General features: G+C 31.9%; 1 protein-coding gene across 1 annotated transcript; it reads left to right on the forward strand.

Moving 5' to 3' along the window:
• The first annotated feature begins 388 nt into the window (after nucleotides 1-388).
• On the forward strand, nucleotides 389-8997 carry LOC122507280 (probable E3 ubiquitin-protein ligase bre1). The gene is made up of 2 exons (XM_043619888.1): nucleotides 389-518; nucleotides 8164-8997. The coding sequence occupies exon 2, from the start codon at nucleotides 8167-8169 to the stop codon at nucleotides 8722-8724; it is 558 nt and encodes a 185-aa protein (XP_043475823.1). The 5' UTR covers nucleotides 389-518; nucleotides 8164-8166; the 3' UTR covers nucleotides 8725-8997.
• Nucleotides 8998-20011: the final 11014 nt, after the last annotated feature.

Below are 20011 nucleotides of genomic sequence, written 5' to 3' on the forward strand. Positions count from 1 at the left end.
TTTTGAAGTTAATTTGAAGCATTTTAGAAGAGTACAATGGGGTGAGAATAATGTGGAAATTATGTAATAATTTTTTTCCTCTATTTGAGAATTTTGATTTTTATCTGGGCTTATTTTTCCGGGATTTTTCAGTATTTTTATTTTGATATTTAAGTTAAAAACATCTCGAAAGAGAGAACTATTCGTAAGAGAAATTTTTTGTAAGAGGGAAAGATGCAATACAACTTTTTTCGAATTTTGATCAAATTATTTCTAACGTGTTCGTCGTTACAATTGTCGTGCCGTTACGTTCTCCATTCGTCGCGTCTGCCGTGAATGAGGCGATTGAACCCGGAAACGGCCGAAGGGCCTCGAGGGTGTCAATCGCCGAATTCGCGGAACAGACGCGACACTTGTTGTTAGACCACGACACTTATCTCGTCATTTCCCTCAATTATATATCTCGCTCGTGATTCCGTGTGTGATTTTCCTTCGCTGTAAGTTCGACTGCCGTCCAGTGTTTTGGATTATCGACATTCGTAAGTTCAATAAATATTTTTAATAATATTAACTCTATTTATTTACAATTCTCCCTTCCTTCACACCTTTTCCTTCACACATAATTGGAGATCCGGGCAACCAATTATAATTGGCGCCCAACGAAAAAACCCATCTTTCCATTCCTTTTTCTGAAAGAAAATCCTTCAGAAATACCTTTTTTCAACATCTTTGTTTTGTTGAAAATTCCCAAAGTAATTTTTTCATAATTTTGTTTATGGAAAACCCCAGAAAATTCATTTATTTTTTCATCATTTTTTAATTGTTGAAAATTCCACCTGTCACCATCAGGCCACCTAACCCCCAAATCAAATCTTTTTTCCTGTTTCCCATATTTATTTAAACATTTTCTATTTTGTGCATGAAGATTATTGATATTTATTATTGTTATATTGTATATTTTGACAAATATGACAAATTTTTCATGTGACTGACACAGACAACGACGAAAATTGTGTGAAAATAAGTGCGCGAGAAAAGCCGGTAAAAAATTAATCGTGAAAATTCTTTAAAATCGTGACTAAATTCGTGAAAGATCAACGAAAATTAGTGAAAATTAATGAAAATTACGGAATATAAAATCGAAAATTAAAAAGAAAAAGTGAATTTATCGATTATTTTGGGAAATATTTCGCAATAGATAGACGCCGGTAGCATTATTTTCATTGTCAAGGTCGTGTATAGTGTAGCGCAAGTAACAACAGAAAAAACACAAACACGACATAGTCGCGAATAAAATTGAAAAATAATTTCGTCAAAATTCAGAAATAGAATTTGTATACGCGGTGTCAAATTAAATTTAATCGAAAATTTAGAAAATAAAACTTTGTGAAAAATCGATGCGTATACCGGGTGACTCAAAAATTTAATATCGAGAAAAACTTAGAATATAAGACACAGTGACCAACTTATACCGGGTGACACATTTGAACAGTCGTTTAATAGGAAGTAGATCCAATAGTGATAACAATTAATAAATAAATTTAATTCCGGATAATAAATGAAAATTAATTGTTGAAAATACGTGGAAAAATTTTCTTTTATTTTTTTTCTTTCGGTTTTCGATATTACCAGTTAGAAAGATAGTAAAAATTTTTTTTGGCGACTTATACCGGGTGTGTCAAAAGTGTCAATTTATTTTTTTTTTCTTTTTCTTTTTCTTTTCGAATTTTCGAAATAGAACGTGTAATTAATTTTTGTTTTCGAAAAACACATAGATAGAAAATAAATTTCAGAAAAAATGTTGAAAAATAGTTCGAACATTTGTGATTGAAGTCAAAGAGCAATAGAAACTTTTTCTCACATAGAATCCATAACGATGGATATAAATTAGCGGAAAAATTTTTTCTTTTTTGCTTTTTGGCGTGAATTGAAATTTGTAGAATAGATTAAATAACGATTGAATTTAACTCTAACTTTTCGATAATTAATCACAAATGACTTCGAGACGTATTTTGAGATCAACAACGAGAAAAATGCGGGAAGACAAGGAAACAGAAAATTTTTGCGGACAGCGAAACGGAAACGGCGAGCGAAACTGACTCCCCCCCCAAACAAAATACTCCCGGCCAAAGGAATGCGCAAAACAAGTCGCATATTTTGGAAGCCACTATCCAGAGGCAAGAAGCAATGCTTCGTGCCTTCATGGAAATCACACCTCCAGAAAAAATTGGAAATTATTAAATTCGATTCATCGTTGCCACTCCCCCCTAAATCACAACAAGGCACAGCGAACGCATCTCTGCCCTTGTCAAGCAGAGTGACCGAGAAAATGCACCCAGTGCAATTCAATATTGCAGCAGTATTATAAACGGTAAAGAAAACTGTTGGCAATTCGGAAAAATTAACGGAAAATTTTTCGGAAAAAATCAAAAGACGGAACTTTTGATATTAATTCGGTTTATAGGGACAAACAGCCAAATGTTAAAGATCGAAACGAATTAACAGCATACGACGAAATGCTTAGGAATAGAAAGGGAAAAATTGCGTGAAAAAGAAAAGCGATTAGAAATCGAACATAGGAAAATTGTGCAGAAAAAATACAAACCGTCAGCACATAGTTCGGTAAACAAAAATAATCATAATAACAGTGATTCGGAAGATAGTTTTCGAACAAAATTAGATAATTATTTCGAGTCAGACAAACGCAAAATGAGGGAAAAAAGACAAAATGTCCAATTTAAAAATAAAAGTAAAAATCAAGAATTTAACTACGAATGGCCGAACGATAGTGAAATAGGAATCGTAGACGAACCCAAAAGTTTAGGAACTATTTCGAAAGAGGAAAAACATTAATTTTCATCAGGAATTAAAAGAAAAATCAGCAGAGCTAGATCAATTCAAAATGAAATATCGATACGCGATAAGGAATTAGATCAACTTAGATTAGAATTAGACCGAATGAAAATTACGATGGAAAATGTAATAAAAAATAAAAATCCAAATTTTGAAGAAAATAGCACGGAAAAGTCGGAAATTGAAAATCCAAATGCCCAAGTAGACAACAATCGACATTTGGGAAACTTCAATAATCATTTCCTTTTGGCATGTTACAAACACCTTTTCAAATCATGTCAAATTGGCCAGTTAAATTTCATAATAATAAAACGGACAACCCAGTTCAATTTTTAGAAGAATTATTTAGATTTATGCGAGGTTACGAAATCCCGGAAAATCGTGTGTTAGAAAATATCGACGCAGTGTTAGCGGACGAAGCCCTGGAATGGTGTAGAACGGTTCGACACAATTGGTTTTCTTTACAAGATTTTCGTGAAGAATTCGAAAGAACATTTCTGGACGAAAAGTTTTACGAAGAAATCAACACGAAAATAAAATATTGCAATCAGAAAGAGGGAGAAGAAATTCAAACTTTTCTGATTGGGATAAGAAAACTTTTTGCAAGAATTTACCCGCGAAAAGGTCTACAGTGGGAATTACGTCGTGCTTATGAAAACATGCGAATAGAATATAAAATGTACATTCAAAGAAACGATTTTAAAAATTTCGAGGAATTAGAAAGTTTAGGTAAAGAATTCGAAATTGAAAGAAATAAATCGAAAATTCGCGGACAAACGTTAACAATCACAACAGACAAAAAAGAAAACTCGACTAGTGATAAACCGAAACAAAACTCAAATCAGGGAAATTCTAGAGGATTTGGTGGAAGTTCGAAATTCCATTCAAAGTCTTCTGGAAACTATCATAGAAAATGGTCAAATGGCCAACCGAAAGTAACTTTTCCACCGGACACAACTACAAACGGTAGTAACGGTCAGAAAATGTTGGAAAATTCTTCTGAAAACCCAAATCCAGAAAATAGTCTTCAAGTAATAATACCAAACCATTCTTCTGCAGGGAATGGAATTAACAATGCCAAGACGAATCCAAACGGAAAAAATAACCAGAAAAATTTTTCTAATTCACCAAAAAAATGTTACGGATGCGGAAAAGTAGGTCATTTTCGTAGAGATTGTAGGTCGGAAAATCAGGGAAACGAGTAGAGGGGGTACTGAAAAATCCAGTATCCCCAAGAAATGTCGAAATACCAGAAAATTGTGATACGTTAATTAAAGACTTAAGATTCTTTACGAATATCAAATACAAAGAAGTAACTTTTAAAACCTTAATCGATACAGGTGCTACTAGTTCATTTTTCGGTCATAAAAATTGGGTATACTTACAAATGTATGGTATTAAATTAGAACCGGTGAAGAATAAACTTGTAACAGCAGCAAACGGTGAAAGTTTACAGATAATAGGTAAAGTTACAATACCTGTAGAAATTGGTAATGTTTCGAAAAATCTAACGTTTAGAATAGTTCCAGCATTAAAAGGTTACGGAATTTTAGGAATAGATATGTTACGCGAACTAGGAATGAAATTAGATTTCGAAACGGACACATGGTCACTGAAAGATTTACCTAACGTACTTTACAAAATCGGGAATAAATCAGATAACGAAATAGAAAAAATGAACAAAATCGAAACCAAAATACGTGAAGTAGGATCGCAAACAGGATGGTCCAGTTCACAACGAGAAAATCGGAAAAATTTCGCGCAAAAATCCCAAGAAAATAGGTCAAAATCAGGAAAAAATTTTGGACCAAAATTCGAGAATAAAAAAGAAAATTCAGGAAAATTCGAGAAAAAATTCGAATTCGGAAAATCGGAAAATATAGATACGAAAAATAGTAGGAAAAATACGAAAATTTTTCCAAGGGTCGACCCGAGAAATGATAGAAAAATTCCAGAAATTATACAAAGACAATCCTTACAACAGTCGAAAATTCCTACCCAAAACCCAATCCCAAAACCCCGGAAAATTCCTCCAAGGTTAATGGACATTCCCTTATCAAACAGATTTGATAACTTAGAATTGGACTCTAGTCTTGACGAGACAGACGAACCATATCTCTTTCCAATCGACAACCCACGTAAAAAACAGTGGTATAAAAAAGCGGAATTGAATAGGAAAATTAGCGAACGCGAAAATGTTCGGAAAATTGGCGAAAACGAGAAAATTCGCGAAAAGTAGAAAAAGAAAATGAATCGGAAAAATTGAAAGCCGAAAATTTAGGATCGAAAAATTGTATGACAACTGGAAATAAATTTCGTAAATCGTTAAATACGAAATGGATAAACTTTAAAAACAACGGGATAATTAACAACAATATTCAGGAAAAAATATTGCGAGAACCGAGTTGTTTAGAGGAAACAGAATTTTGTTCAGGACTTGTTGAATTGTCCGAGGAAGAACAAGAATTCTTAAATAAATTTTTAAAAGTTAGATTACCACCCCCCGAGGAAATTTTAAAAGCTACTCATTTGACAGAACACGTTATTGACACGCAGGGTACAGCTCCAATAAAACAGAGATATTATTATGTATCGCCGAAAATTAAAGAGGAAATTATTAAGGAAATTAAGAGAATGTTACGCGAAGGTATTATTGAGCCGAGTAATAGCAATTGGTCGAATCCAATTGTTATGATCAAAAAAGCGAACGGTACATATAGATTATGCCTTGACTTCAGAAAAGTCAATGCAGTGACAAAAAAGGACCTATATCCGGTTCCGTTAATGGCCGAAATTTTAGATATGCTCAGAGCCGCGAAATACATTTCTAAAGTCGATTTGAAGTGGGCGTATAATCAAATCCCGTTGAGCGAAGAGTCCAAGGAAAAAACGGCTTTCGTAATTCCTGGTTTTGGAATGTTCCAATACAAGCGAATGCCGTTTGGACTTTGCAATGCTCCCGCAACGTTCCAACGATTAATGGACAAAATTATTACGCCTGACCTCAAACCGAAAGTTTTCTGTTATCTCGACGACATAATTATAGTTTCTCAAACGTTTGACGAACACATGAAATATCTGGAAATAGTATTAGGAAAATTAAAAGAAGCAGGGTTGACAGTTAATTTCGAAAAAAGTGAATTCGGTTGTGCGGAGGTAAAATACCTAGGTTTCGTAGTTAACGAAAGAGGACTGCAAATCGATGACGACAAAGTCAAACCCATTCGAGAATTTCCGACTCCTAAAACTATTAAACAGTTACAACGTTTTATAGGAATGGTTAGCTGGTACCGACGATTTATCCCACATTTCGCTGAAATAATTGAACCGTTACAAAAATTACTACAAAAAATGTAAAATGGACTTGGACCGAAAATCAGGAAACAGCAAAATTAAAACTGATCGAGTTGTTGACGACAGCTCCGATCTTGAATCCCCCTGATTTTCAACACACTTTCATACTAGAAACTGACGCAAGTGACACGGGTCTAGGCGCAGTTTTGACGCAAGACATTGACGGTAAAAACGTAGTAGTTGCTTACGGAAGTAAAAATTTAAGCGAAACAGAGAGAAAATATTCGACAACAGAAAAGGAGTGTCTCGCGGTGAAAACGTTTATAGGAAAATTTCGACAATATTTAGAAGGTAGTCATTTTAAAGTAATAACTGATCACATTGCTTTAAAATGGCTACACAATTTGAAAAATCCTACAGGACGCTTGGCGAGATGGGCGTTGGAACTATCGGAACATGATTTCGAAATAATATATCGAAAAGGTTCAGCGAACGTAGTTCCAGATGCGTTGTCGAGAGTTTTCGAAGAAAAACAAGAAAATCCCGAGATACTAAAAATCGAATTAAGCGAAAGTCAAACTGAAAATACGTGGTACGAAACGAAAATGAGAATAATAAAATCAAAACCTCACGAACATGAAAACTGGCGAATTCGAGATAATCAATTATATTTTTATAGACCCGATCCGTTAAAATCTCCCCTCCTTAAAGATGAAAATCCGTGGAAATTAGTTATTCCGGAAAATTTGCGAAAACAAGTCTTAACAGAAAATCACGATAATGTACAGGCAGGACACTTAGGTGTAGAAAAAACTTTTCATAGAATTTGCGAAAATTTTTTCTGGCCAGGAATGTACACTGATATCGTGAAATATATAAGAAAATGTAAAATTTGTCAACAAACAAAAGCGAATAATAAACCGAAAATAGGACCAATGGGAAAAAGAATAGTTGAGGAGCCATGGACGATGGTTGCCTCAGACATTATAGGCCCGTTACCTCTTTCGAAAAATCGCAATAAATACATTTTAGTTTTCACCGATTTATTCACGAAATGGATAGAAATTATACCAATCAAGAAAGCGGATGGAAAAACTATCGAGACCGAATTTCACAAGAAAATTATTTCGAGATGGGGAACTCCCAGAATTTTAATTTCGGATAATGGCACCGAATATGCCAACAAAGTTATCAGGGAAATGTCGGAAAAATTCGGAATCAGGCATTCGTTTACTCCTAAGTACTACCCACAAGCGAACCCCACCGAAAGAACGAACAGATCAATCAAAACGGCCATAAAAGCTTACCTAGACAAAGAGCAAAATCTTTGGGATAAAGATATCGAAGATTTGCAATTTGCTCTAAATACAGCCAAACATTCATCAACAAAATTCACCCCAGCTTTTCTAAACTTAGGTCGTGAACTTCAACCTTTCCAAACACTGAAAAAAGATTTCGAAAATCCAGACGAAATTGAATTTCAGGAAGTTGACAAATGGACAGAAAGACTAAGACGATTACAAATTATTAAGGACGAAGTTCAACGAAATTTAGATAAAGCGAACGATAACCAAGCGAAATATTACAATTTGCGTAGGAGAAAATTAGAATTCGAAGTAGGAGATCTTGTATGGAAGAAAGACAAATCTCTTTCTAGCAAAGATCTAGGAATTGCGCGAAAATTGAAAAAAGATTTCGAAGGCCCATATAAAATAATTCGAAAAATTTCCCCCACAATGTATGAATTAGGGAAAATTCGTGGAAAATCGATAGGATCGTGGAATATAAACGATTTGCGAAAATTCGTGGAAAATAAAAATTAGAGAAAATGTTCAGCAAAATATAGAAACTTACTCAAAATCAGTAAAAATTCATAGGAAAATTAAATAGAAACATAAGAAAATTAGTTTAAAATTAGAAAAATATTACACGAAAATCGAAGGAAAATTGTAGGAAAATAAGACAAAACAAACAATTATTTTTATTTTTTTTTTACATTAACGAATGTGAACTAAAAATGAAAATTCATCTTTGCAGAAAATGAACCGAATCCACTTGAACACAGAAGGAACAAAAAAAACTACGTTAGAAGGAATTACCACAGAGATAAATAAAATGCAAGAGAAAATTAACAAAATTACAACAAAAATGAACAAATACAAGAACAAATATAACGAGCTGGAGGATAAACGACAAGAATTAAAAAATCAAATTAATAGATTAAACATTTGGAAAATAAATATAAATAAACCTCTAAACAACAACAGCAGCGAAGAAGAATCGAGTTCAGAACCGGAGACGGTAGTAGAAAATATAACCAACCAAGAAAGCCACAAGGAGAAAATCGACTACGAAATAAGGGAGGAGGAAACAAAGGAAGAAGATAACATGGAGATGATCGACTTCAGCAAACACGAATACTCAAAAGAAAAGGAAAAAGAAGTATTCCTCGGCAAGCTTCGCTGGCGCTGCGACCGCCGTAAAAAATTAGAGGAAAATGTAGAAGAGAGGAGGCTACAGGAAGAAGAATGGACGAGATTAAGAGAAGATAACAAGATAGAAATCGAAAACTATTTGAAATCTCAACAACAAAAATAATAAGGAAGATAATATCACACGAATTTAATTTTTCTTTATCATACTTTTTCTTTTCTCTTCGTATTTCTAATAAAAATAATAATGATCTCAAAGTTCGTTACCAAAACAACAATTCAATTTTGTTCTCCACAATCAAAAAATTTCTGTTCTCTCGTATACACCTTCACAAACTTTTTGTTCTCTTTTGCTTCCACATAAAATGCGCTTTTATTTTTCTTACTTAAACAACATACGAGATAATCATTAGAGATCAACAATGTAAAACTATTGTACCTACAAAGAAATAAAATAAAACAATATACAAAATAACAAGACAATCACAAATTTTTGAAAATTAATTAAAAAAAAAAAAAAAAAAAAAAAAAATAAGAATAACACGAATAAAAAATTTTTTTTTTTTCATTTCTTCTAACAAATCTTTATTTTTAATTTTTTTTTCTCTCAGTACAAATAAAAGGAAGATTCTTTTTTTTGTGGATTGTTACAGGAAATAATGGAAAATAAGGAGATTTGGCCATGCCGATTTTGCAGGAAAAACATAAGAAAATCACATTATCTACTTCACGACGAGTTTTGCCAAAAAAGGAACCTAAAGGCAAGAGCAGGTTACTGTGAGCCATCAGCCAACGGAAAGAAATATATACGAGCCAACTGGGACAAACGTCGAGAGGAATTGAAGGAATTTTTGGAGAATAGCCTAGTAGAAAATTCAAAAAAAATTAGCGGAAAACAATAGTAAAGAAATAGTTGAATTTATAAACTTCGATACAAATTATGAAGAATTATTAGAAAATTAGCCGAAAATTTTTTTTGTCTGTAAGGGGTTACACTTCGTCCCGTTTAGGGGTAGGGGGGTGTAACGTGACGTTACAAATTCTCCCGCGTCTGCCGTGAATGAGGCGATTGAACCCGGAAACGGCCGAAGGGCCTCGAGGGTGTCAATCGCCGAATTCGCGAACAGACGCGACACTTGTTGTTAGACCACGACACTTATCTCGTCATTTCCCTCAATTATATATCTCGCTCGTGATTCCGTGTGTGATTTTCCTTCGCTGTAAGTTCGACTGCCGTCCAGTGTTTTGGATTATCGACATTCGTAAGTTCAATAAATATTTTTAATAATATTAACTCTATTTATTTACAATTCTCCCTTCCTTCACACCTTTTCCTTCACAACATAATTGGAGATCCGGGCAACCAATTATAAGTAATATAAAGTTAAAAACATTGAAATTTGAAAAAATTGAATTTTTAAATTTTTGAAAGTACTGTAGTTTGTGTAATTTTCGACGAAAATGGCTGGCTAACGAACTCGATCTGTATTTTAACACTAACTTTGTGCATGCAAAGTTGCAAGTTGATACAATAAGTTTTTCAAAAGTTATCGTGGCGACACCATTGTGTCTACAGACAGACACGAAGACAGACATACGGACAGACACTTTTTTTAGACCATGTTTTTCGGACTCAGGGGACCCCAAAACGTCGAGATTTCATGAAATTAGCGAAAGTCAATTTTCGACCAAAACTAATACTTTCTCATATGATGAGAATGTAATAAAAAATTAGTTTTTTGCAAATAAGTCGAAAAGTTTTAAGTTTAGTAAAAAGTTGTCAACAGCAAAGTTGTAGCTGATGGTAAGACGAGAAAAAAAGTCTCTGGTAGCAAGCTCCCATAGGCAATAGTTTTGGAGATAATTGAGTCGGAATATGTATTTTTTGTTAAAAAAATGATAAAAAATATATATATACGGTGGTTTTTCCGGAAATTACTAGTTTTTGGTTAATGTGAGCATTTTTTGAGTACAATGGGGTGAGAATATGTGGAAATTAATGTAATAATTTTTTTCTCTTTGAGAAATTTTGATTTTTAGCGTTATTTTCGGATTTTTAAGTATTTTTTTGATATTTAAGAGCCTATAACTCCGAAATTTGACTTTCTATGAAAAAATGTTGTAGAGGAAAGTTGTTTGTATTTTTCTAATCTAAAGTAATATAAAGTTAAAAACATTGAAATTTGAAAAAATTGAATTTTTAAATTTTTGAAAGTACTGTAGTTTGTGTAATTTTCGACGAAAATGGCTGGCTAACGAACTCGATCTGTATTTTAACACTAACTTTGTGCATGCAAAGTTGCAAGTTGATACAATAAGTTTTTCAAAAGTTATCGTGGCGACACCATTGTGTCTACAGACAGACACGAAGACAGACATACGGACAGACACTTTTTTTAGACCATGTTTTTCGGACTCAGGGGACCCCAAAACGTCGAGATTTCATGAAATTAGCGAAAGTCAATTTTCGACCAAAACTAATACTTTCTCATATGATGAGAATGTAATAAAAAATTAGTTTTTTGCAAATAAGTCGAAAAGTTTTAAGTTTAGTAAAAAGTTGTCAACAGCAAAGTTGTAGCTGATGGTAAGACGAGAAAAAAAGTCTCTGGTAGCAAGCTCCCATAGGCAATAGTTTTGGAGATAATTGAGTCGGAATATGTATTTTTTGTTAAAAAAATGATAAAAAATATATATATACGGTGGTTTTTCCGGAAATTACTAGTTTTTGGTTAATGTGAGCATTTTTTGAGTACAATGGGGTGAGAATATGTGGAAATTAATGTAATAATTTTTTTCTCTTTGAGAAATTTTGATTTTTAGCGTTATTTTCGGATTTTTAAGTATTTTTTTGATATTTAAGAGCCTATAACTCCGAAATTTGACTTTCTATGAAAAAATGTTGTAGAGGAAAGTTGTTTGTATTTTTCTAATCTAAAGTAATATAAAGTTAAAAACATTGAAATTTGAAAAAATTGAATTTTTAAATTTTTGAAAGTACTGTAGTTTGTGTAATTTTCGACGAAAATGGCTGGCTAACGAACTCGATCTGTATTTTAACACTAACTTTGTGCATGCAAAGTTGCAAGTTGATACAATAAGTTTTTCAAAAGTTATCGTGGCGACACCATTGTGTCTACAGACAGACACGAAGACAGACATACGGACAGACACTTTTTTTAGACCATGTTTTTCGGACTCAGGGGACCCCAAAACGTCGAGATTTCATGAAATTAGCGAAAGTCAATTTTCGACCAAAACTAATACTTTCTCATATGATGAGAATGTAATAAAAAATTAGTTTTTTGCAAATAAGTCGAAAAGTTTTAAGTTTAGTAAAAAGTTGTCAACAGCAAAGTTGTAGCTGATGGTAAGACGAGAAAAAAAGTCTCTGGTAGCAAGCTCCCATAGGCAATAGTTTTGGAGATAATTGAGTCGGAATATGTATTTTTTGTTAAAAAAATGATAAAAAATATATATATACGGTGGTTTTTCCGGAAATTACTAGTTTTTGGTTAATGTGAGCATTTTTTGAGTACAATGGGGTGAGAATATGTGGAAATTAATGTAATAATTTTTTTCTCTTTGAGAAATTTTGATTTTTAGCGTTATTTTCGGATTTTTAAGTATTTTTTTGATATTTAAGAGCCTATAACTCCGAAATTTGACTTTCTATGAAAAAATGTTGTAGAGGAAAGTTGTTTGTATTTTTCTAATCTAAAGTAATATAAAGTTAAAAACATTGAAATTTGAAAAAATTGAATTTTTAAATTTTTGAAAGTACTGTAGTTTGTGTAATTTTCGACGAAAATGGCTGGCTAACGAACTCGATCTGTATTTTAACACTAACTTTGTGCATGCAAAGTTGCAAGTTGATACAATAAGTTTTTCAAAAGTTATCGTGGCGACACCATTGTGTCTACAGACAGACACGAAGACAGACATACGGACAGACACTTTTTTTAGACCATGTTTTTCGGACTCAGGGGACCCCAAAACGTCGAGATTTCATGAAATTAGCGAAAGTCAATTTTCGACCAAAACTAATACTTTCTCATATGATGAGAATGTAATAAAAAATTAGTTTTTTGCAAATAAGTCGAAAAGTTTTAAGTTTAGTAAAAAGTTGTCAACAGCAAAGTTGTAGCTGATGGTAAGACGAGAAAAAAAGTCTCTGGTAGCAAGCTCCCATAGGCAATAGTTTTGGAGATAATTGAGTCGGAATATGTATTTTTTGTTAAAAAAATGATAAAAAATATATATATACGGTGGTTTTTCCGGAAATTACTAGTTTTTGGTTAATGTGAGCATTTTTTGAGTACAATGGGGTGAGAATATGTGGAAATTAATGTAATAATTTTTTTCTCTTTGAGAAATTTTGATTTTTAGCGTTATTTTCGGATTTTTAAGTATTTTTTTGATATTTAAGAGCCTATAACTCCGAAATTTGACTTTCTATGAAAAAATGTTGTAGAGGAAAGTTGTTTGTATTTTTCTAATCTAAAGTAATATAAAGTTAAAAACATTGAAATTTGAAAAAATTGAATTTTTAAATTTTTGAAAGTACTGTAGTTTGTGTAATTTTCGACGAAAATGGCTGGCTAACGAACTCGATCTGTATTTTAACACTAACTTTGTGCATGCAAAGTTGCAAGTTGATACAATAAGTTTTTCAAAAGTTATCGTGGCGACACCATTGTGTCTACAGACAGACACGAAGACAGACATACGGACAGACACTTTTTTTAGACCATGTTTTTCGGACTCAGGGGACCCCAAAACGTCGAGATTTCATGAAATTAGCGAAAGTCAATTTTCGACCAAAACTAATACTTTCTCATATGATGAGAATGTAATAAAAAATTAGTTTTTTGCAAATAAGTCGAAAAGTTTTAAGTTTAGTAAAAAGTTGTCAACAGCAAAGTTGTAGCTGATGGTAAGACGAGAAAAAAAGTCTCTGGTAGCAAGCTCCCATAGGCAATAGTTTTGGAGATAATTGAGTCGGAATATGTATTTTTTGTTAAAAAAATGATAAAAAATATATATATACGGTGGTTTTTCCGGAAATTACTAGTTTTTGGTTAATGTGAGCATTTTTTGAGTACAATGGGGTGAGAATATGTGGAAATTAATGTAATAATTTTTTTCTCTTTGAGAAATTTTGATTTTTAGCGTTATTTTCGGATTTTTAAGTATTTTTTTGATATTTAAGAGCCTATAACTCCGAAATTTGACTTTCTATGAAAAAATGTTGTAGAGGAAAGTTGTTTGTATTTTTCTAATCTAAAGTAATATAAAGTTAAAAACATTGAAATTTGAAAAAATTGAATTTTTAAATTTTTGAAAGTACTGTAGTTTGTGTAATTTTCGACGAAAATGGCTGGCTAACGAACTCGATCTGTATTTTAACACTAACTTTGTGCATGCAAAGTTGCAAGTTGATACAATAAGTTTTTCAAAAGTTATCGTGGCGACACCATTGTGTCTACAGACAGACACGAAGACAGACATACGGACAGACACTTTTTTTAGACCATGTTTTTCGGACTCAGGGGACCCCAAAACGTCGAGATTTCATGAAATTAGCGAAAGTCAATTTTCGACCAAAACTAATACTTTCTCATATGATGAGAATGTAATAAAAAATTAGTTTTTTGCAAATAAGTCGAAAAGTTTTAAGTTTAGTAAAAAGTTGTCAACAGCAAAGTTGTAGCTGATGGTAAGACGAGAAAAAAAGTCTCTGGTAGCAAGCTCCCATAGGCAATAGTTTTGGAGATAATTGAGTCGGAATATGTATTTTTTGTTAAAAAAATGATAAAAAATATATATATACGGTGGTTTTTCCGGAAATTACTAGTTTTTGGTTAATGTGAGCATTTTTTGAGTACAATGGGGTGAGAATATGTGGAAATTAATGTAATAATTTTTTTCTCTTTGAGAAATTTTGATTTTTAGCGTTATTTTCGGATTTTTAAGTATTTTTTTGATATTTAAGAGCCTATAACTCCGAAATTTGACTTTCTATGAAAAAATGTTGTAGAGGAAAGTTGTTTGTATTTTTCTAATCTAAAGTAATATAAAGTTAAAAACATTGAAATTTGAAAAAATTGAATTTTTAAATTTTTGAAAGTACTGTAGTTTGTGTAATTTTCGACGAAAATGGCTGGCTAACGAACTCGATCTGTATTTTAACACTAACTTTGTGCATGCAAAGTTGCAAGTTGATACAATAAGTTTTTCAAAAGTTATCGTGGCGACACCATTGTGTCTACAGACAGACACGAAGACAGACATACGGACAGACACTTTTTTTAGACCATGTTTTTCGGACTCAGGGGACCCCAAAACGTCGAGATTTCATGAAATTAGCGAAAGTCAATTTTCGACCAAAACTAATACTTTCTCATATGATGAGAATGTAATAAAAAATTAGTTTTTTGCAAATAAGTCGAAAAGTTTTAAGTTTAGTAAAAAGTTGTCAACAGCAAAGTTGTAGCTGATGGTAAGACGAGAAAAAAAGTCTCTGGTAGCAAGCTCCCATAGGCAATAGTTTTGGAGATAATTGAGTCGGAATATGTATTTTTTGTTAAAAAAATGATAAAAAATATATATATACGGTGGTTTTTCCGGAAATTACTAGTTTTTGGTTAATGTGAGCATTTTTTGAGTACAATGGGGTGAGAATATGTGGAAATTAATGTAATAATTTTTTTCTCTTTGAGAAATTTTGATTTTTAGCGTTATTTTCGGATTTTTAAGTATTTTTTTGATATTTAAGAGCCTATAACTCCGAAATTTGACTTTCTATGAAAAAATGTTGTAGAGGAAAGTTGTTTGTATTTTTCTAATCTAAAGTAATATAAAGTTAAAAACATTGAAATTTGAAAAAATTGAATTTTTAAATTTTTGAAAGTACTGTAGTTTGTGTAATTTTCGACGAAAATGGCTGGCTAACGAACTCGATCTGTATTTTAACACTAACTTTGTGCATGCAAAGTTGCAAGTTGATACAATAAGTTTTTCAAAAGTTATCGTGGCGACACCATTGTGTCTACAGACAGACACGAAGACAGACATACGGACAGACACTTTTTTTAGACCATGTTTTTCGGACTCAGGGGACCCCAAAACGTCGAGATTTCATGAAATTAGCGAAAGTCAATTTTCGACCAAAACTAATACTTTCTCATATGATGAGAATGTAATAAAAAATTAGTTTTTTGCAAATAAGTCGAAAAGTTTTAAGTTTAGTAAAAAGTTGTCAACAGCAAAGTTGTAGCTGATGGTAAGACGAGAAAAAAAGTCTCTGGTAGCAAGCTCCCATAGGCAATAGTTTTGGAGATAATTGAGTCGGAATATGTATTTTTTGTTAAAAAAATGATAAAAAATATATATATACGGTGGTTTTTCCGGAAATTACTAGTTTTTGGTTAATGTGAGCATTTTTTGAGTACAATGGGGTGAGAATATGTGGAAATTAATGTAATAATTTTTTTCTCTTTGAGAAATTTTGATTTTTAGCGTTATTTTCGGATTTTTAAGTATTTTTTTGATATTTAAGAGCCTATAACTCCGAAATTTGACTTTCTATGAAAAAATGTTGTAGAGGAAAGTTGTTTGTATTTTTCTAATCTAAAGTAATATAAAGTTAAAAACATTGAAATTTGAAAAAATTGAATTTTTAAATTTTTGAAAGTACTGTAGTTTGTGTAATTTTCGACGAAAATGGCTGGCTAACGAACTCGATCTGTATTTTAACACTAACTTTGTGCATGCAAAGTTGCAAGTTGATACAATAAGTTTTTCAAAAGTTATCGTGGCGACACCATTGTGTCTACAGACAGACACGAAGACAGACATACGGACAGACACTTTTTTTAGACCATGTTTTTCGGACTCAGGGGACCCCAAAACGTCGAGATTTCATGAAATTAGCGAAAGTCAATTTTCGACCAAAACTAATACTTTCTCATATGATGAGAATGTAATAAAAAATTAGTTTTTTGCAAATAAGTCGAAAAGTTTTAAGTTTAGTAAAAAGTTGTCAACAGCAAAGTTGTAGCTGATGGTAAGACGAGAAAAAAAGTCTCTGGTAGCAAGCTCCCATAGGCAATAGTTTTGGAGATAATTGAGTCGGAATATGTATTTTTTGTTAAAAAAATGATAAAAAATATATATATACGGTGGTTTTTCCGGAAATTACTAGTTTTTGGTTAATGTGAGCATTTTTTGAGTACAATGGGGTGAGAATATGTGGAAATTAATGTAATAATTTTTTTCTCTTTGAGAAATTTTGATTTTTAGCGTTATTTTCGGATTTTTAAGTATTTTTTTGATATTTAAGAGCCTATAACTCCGAAATTTGACTTTCTATGAAAAAATGTTGTAGAGGAAAGTTGTTTGTATTTTTCTAATCTAAAGTAATATAAAGTTAAAAACATTGAAATTTGAAAAAATTGAATTTTTAAATTTTTGAAAGTACTGTAGTTTGTGTAATTTTCGACGAAAATGGCTGGCTAACGAACTCGATCTGTATTTTAACACTAACTTTGTGCATGCAAAGTTGCAAGTTGATACAATAAGTTTTTCAAAAGTTATCGTGGCGACACCATTGTGTCTACAGACAGACACGAAGACAGACATACGGACAGACACTTTTTTTAGACCATGTTTTTCGGACTCAGGGGACCCCAAAACGTCGAGATTTCATGAAATTAGCGAAAGTCAATTTTCGACCAAAACTAATACTTTCTCATATGATGAGAATGTAATAAAAAATTAGTTTTTTGCAAATAAGTCGAAAAGTTTTAAGTTTAGTAAAAAGTTGTCAACAGCAAAGTTGTAGCTGATGGTAAGACGAGAAAAAAAGTCTCTGGTAGCAAGCTCCCATAGGCAATAGTTTTGGAGATAATTGAGTCGGAATATGTATTTTTTGTTAAAAAAATGATAAAAAATATATATATACGGTGGTTTTTCCGGAAATTACTAGTTTTTGGTTAATGTGAGCATTTTTTGAGTACAATGGGGTGAGAATATGTGGAAATTAATGTAATAATTTTTTTCTCTTTGAGAAATTTTGATTTTTAGCGTTATTTTCGGATTTTTAAGTATTTTTTTGATATTTAAGAGCCTATAACTCCGAAATTTGACTTTCTATGAAAAAATGTTGTAGAGGAAAGTTGTTTGTATTTTTCTAATCTAAAGTAATATAAAGTTAAAAACATTGAAATTTGAAAAAATTGAATTTTTAAATTTTTGAAAGTACTGTAGTTTGTGTAATTTTCGACGAAAATGGCTGGCTAACGAACTCGATCTGTATTTTAACACTAACTTTGTGCATGCAAAGTTGCAAGTTGATACAATAAGTTTTTCAAAAGTTATCGTGGCGACACCATTGTGTCTACAGACAGACACGAAGACAGACATACGGACAGACACTTTTTTTAGACCATGTTTTTCGGACTCAGGGGACCCCAAAACGTCGAGATTTCATGAAATTAGCGAAAGTCAATTTTCGACCAAAACTAATACTTTCTCATATGATGAGAATGTAATAAAAAATTAGTTTTTTGCAAATAAGTCGAAAAGTTTTAAGTTTAGTAAAAAGTTGTCAACAGCAAAGTTGTAGCTGATGGTAAGACGAGAAAAAAAGTCTCTGGTAGCAAGCTCCCATAGGCAATAGTTTTGGAGATAATTGAGTCGGAATATGTATTTTTTGTTAAAAAAATGATAAAAAATATATATATACGGTGGTTTTTCCGGAAATTACTAGTTTTTGGTTAATGTGAGCATTTTTTGAGTACAATGGGGTGAGAATATGTGGAAATTAATGTAATAATTTTTTTCTCTTTGAGAAATTTTGATTTTTAGCGTTATTTTCGGATTTTTAAGTATTTTTTTGATATTTAAGAGCCTATAACTCCGAAATTTGACTTTCTATGAAAAAATGTTGTAGAGGAAAGTTGTTTGTATTTTTCTAATCTAAAGTAATATAAAGTTAAAAACATTGAAATTTGAAAAAATTGAATTTTTAAATTTTTGAAAGTACTGTAGTTTGTGTAATTTTCGACGAAAATGGCTGGCTAACGAACTCGATCTGTATTTTAACACTAACTTTGTGCATGCAAAGTTGCAAGTTGATACAATAAGTTTTTCAAAAGTTATCGTGGCGACACCATTGTGTCTACAGACAGACACGAAGACAGACATACGGACAGACACTTTTTTTAGACCATGTTTTTCGGACTCAGGGGACCCCAAAACGTCGAGATTTCATGAAATTAGCGAAAGTCAATTTTCGACCAAAACTAATACTTTCTCATATGATGAGAATGTAATAAAAAATTAGTTTTTTGCAAATAAGTCGAAAAGTTTTAAGTTTAGTAAAAAGTTGTCAACAGCAAAGTTGTAGCTGATGGTAAGACGAGAAAAAAAGTCTCTGGTAGCAAGCTCCCATAGGCAATAGTTTTGGAGATAATTGAGTCGGAATATGTATTTTTTGTTAAAAAAATGATAAAAAATATATATATACGGTGGTTTTTCCGGAAATTACTAGTTTTTGGTTAATGTGAGCATTTTTTGAGTACAATGGGGTGAGAATATGTGGAAATTAATGTAATAATTTTTTTCTCTTTGAGAAATTTTGATTTTTAGCGTTATTTTCGGATTTTTAAGTATTTTTTTGATATTTAAGAGCCTATAACTCCGAAATTTGACTTTCTATGAAAAAATGTTGTAGAGGAAAGTTGTTTGTATTTTTCTAATCTAAAGTAATATAAAGTTAAAAACATTGAAATTTGAAAAAATTGAATTTTTAAATTTTTGAAAGTACTGTAGTTTGTGTAATTTTCGACGAAAATGGCTGGCTAACGAACTCGATCTGTATTTTAACACTAACTTTGTGCATGCAAAGTTGCAAGTTGATACAATAAGTTTTTCAAAAGTTATCGTGGCGACACCATTGTGTCTACAGACAGACACGAAGACAGACATACGGACAGACACTTTTTTTAGACCATGTTTTTCGGACTCAGGGGACCCCAAAACGTCGAGATTTCATGAAATTAGCGAAAGTCAATTTTCGACCAAAACTAATACTTTCTCATATGATGAGAATGTAATAAAAAATTAGTTTTTTGCAAATAAGTCGAAAAGTTTTAAGTTTAGTAAAAAGTTGTCAACAGCAAAGTTGTAGCTGATGGTAAGACGAGAAAAAAAGTCTCTGGTAGCAAGCTCCCATAGGCAATAGTTTTGGAGATAATTGAGTCGGAATATGTATTTTTTGTTAAAAAAATGATAAAAAATATATATATACGGTGGTTTTTCCGGAAATTACTAGTTTTTGGTTAATGTGAGCATTTTTTGAGTACAATGGGGTGAGAATATGTGGAAATTAATGTAATAATTTTTTTCTCTTTGAGAAATTTTGATTTTTAGCGTTATTTTCGGATTTT

The sequence above is a fragment of the Leptopilina heterotoma genome, unplaced genomic scaffold, assembly GCF_015476425.1.
Source record: "Leptopilina heterotoma isolate Lh14 unplaced genomic scaffold, ASM1547642v1 Lhet_4586, whole genome shotgun sequence".
NCBI lineage: Eukaryota > Metazoa > Arthropoda > Insecta > Hymenoptera > Figitidae > Leptopilina > Leptopilina heterotoma.

Coding starts and splice junctions, on each gene's coding strand:
- LOC122507280 (XM_043619888.1), top strand. CDS start 8,167: ATGAACCGAATCCACTTGAACACAGAAGGAACAAAAAAAACTACGTTA.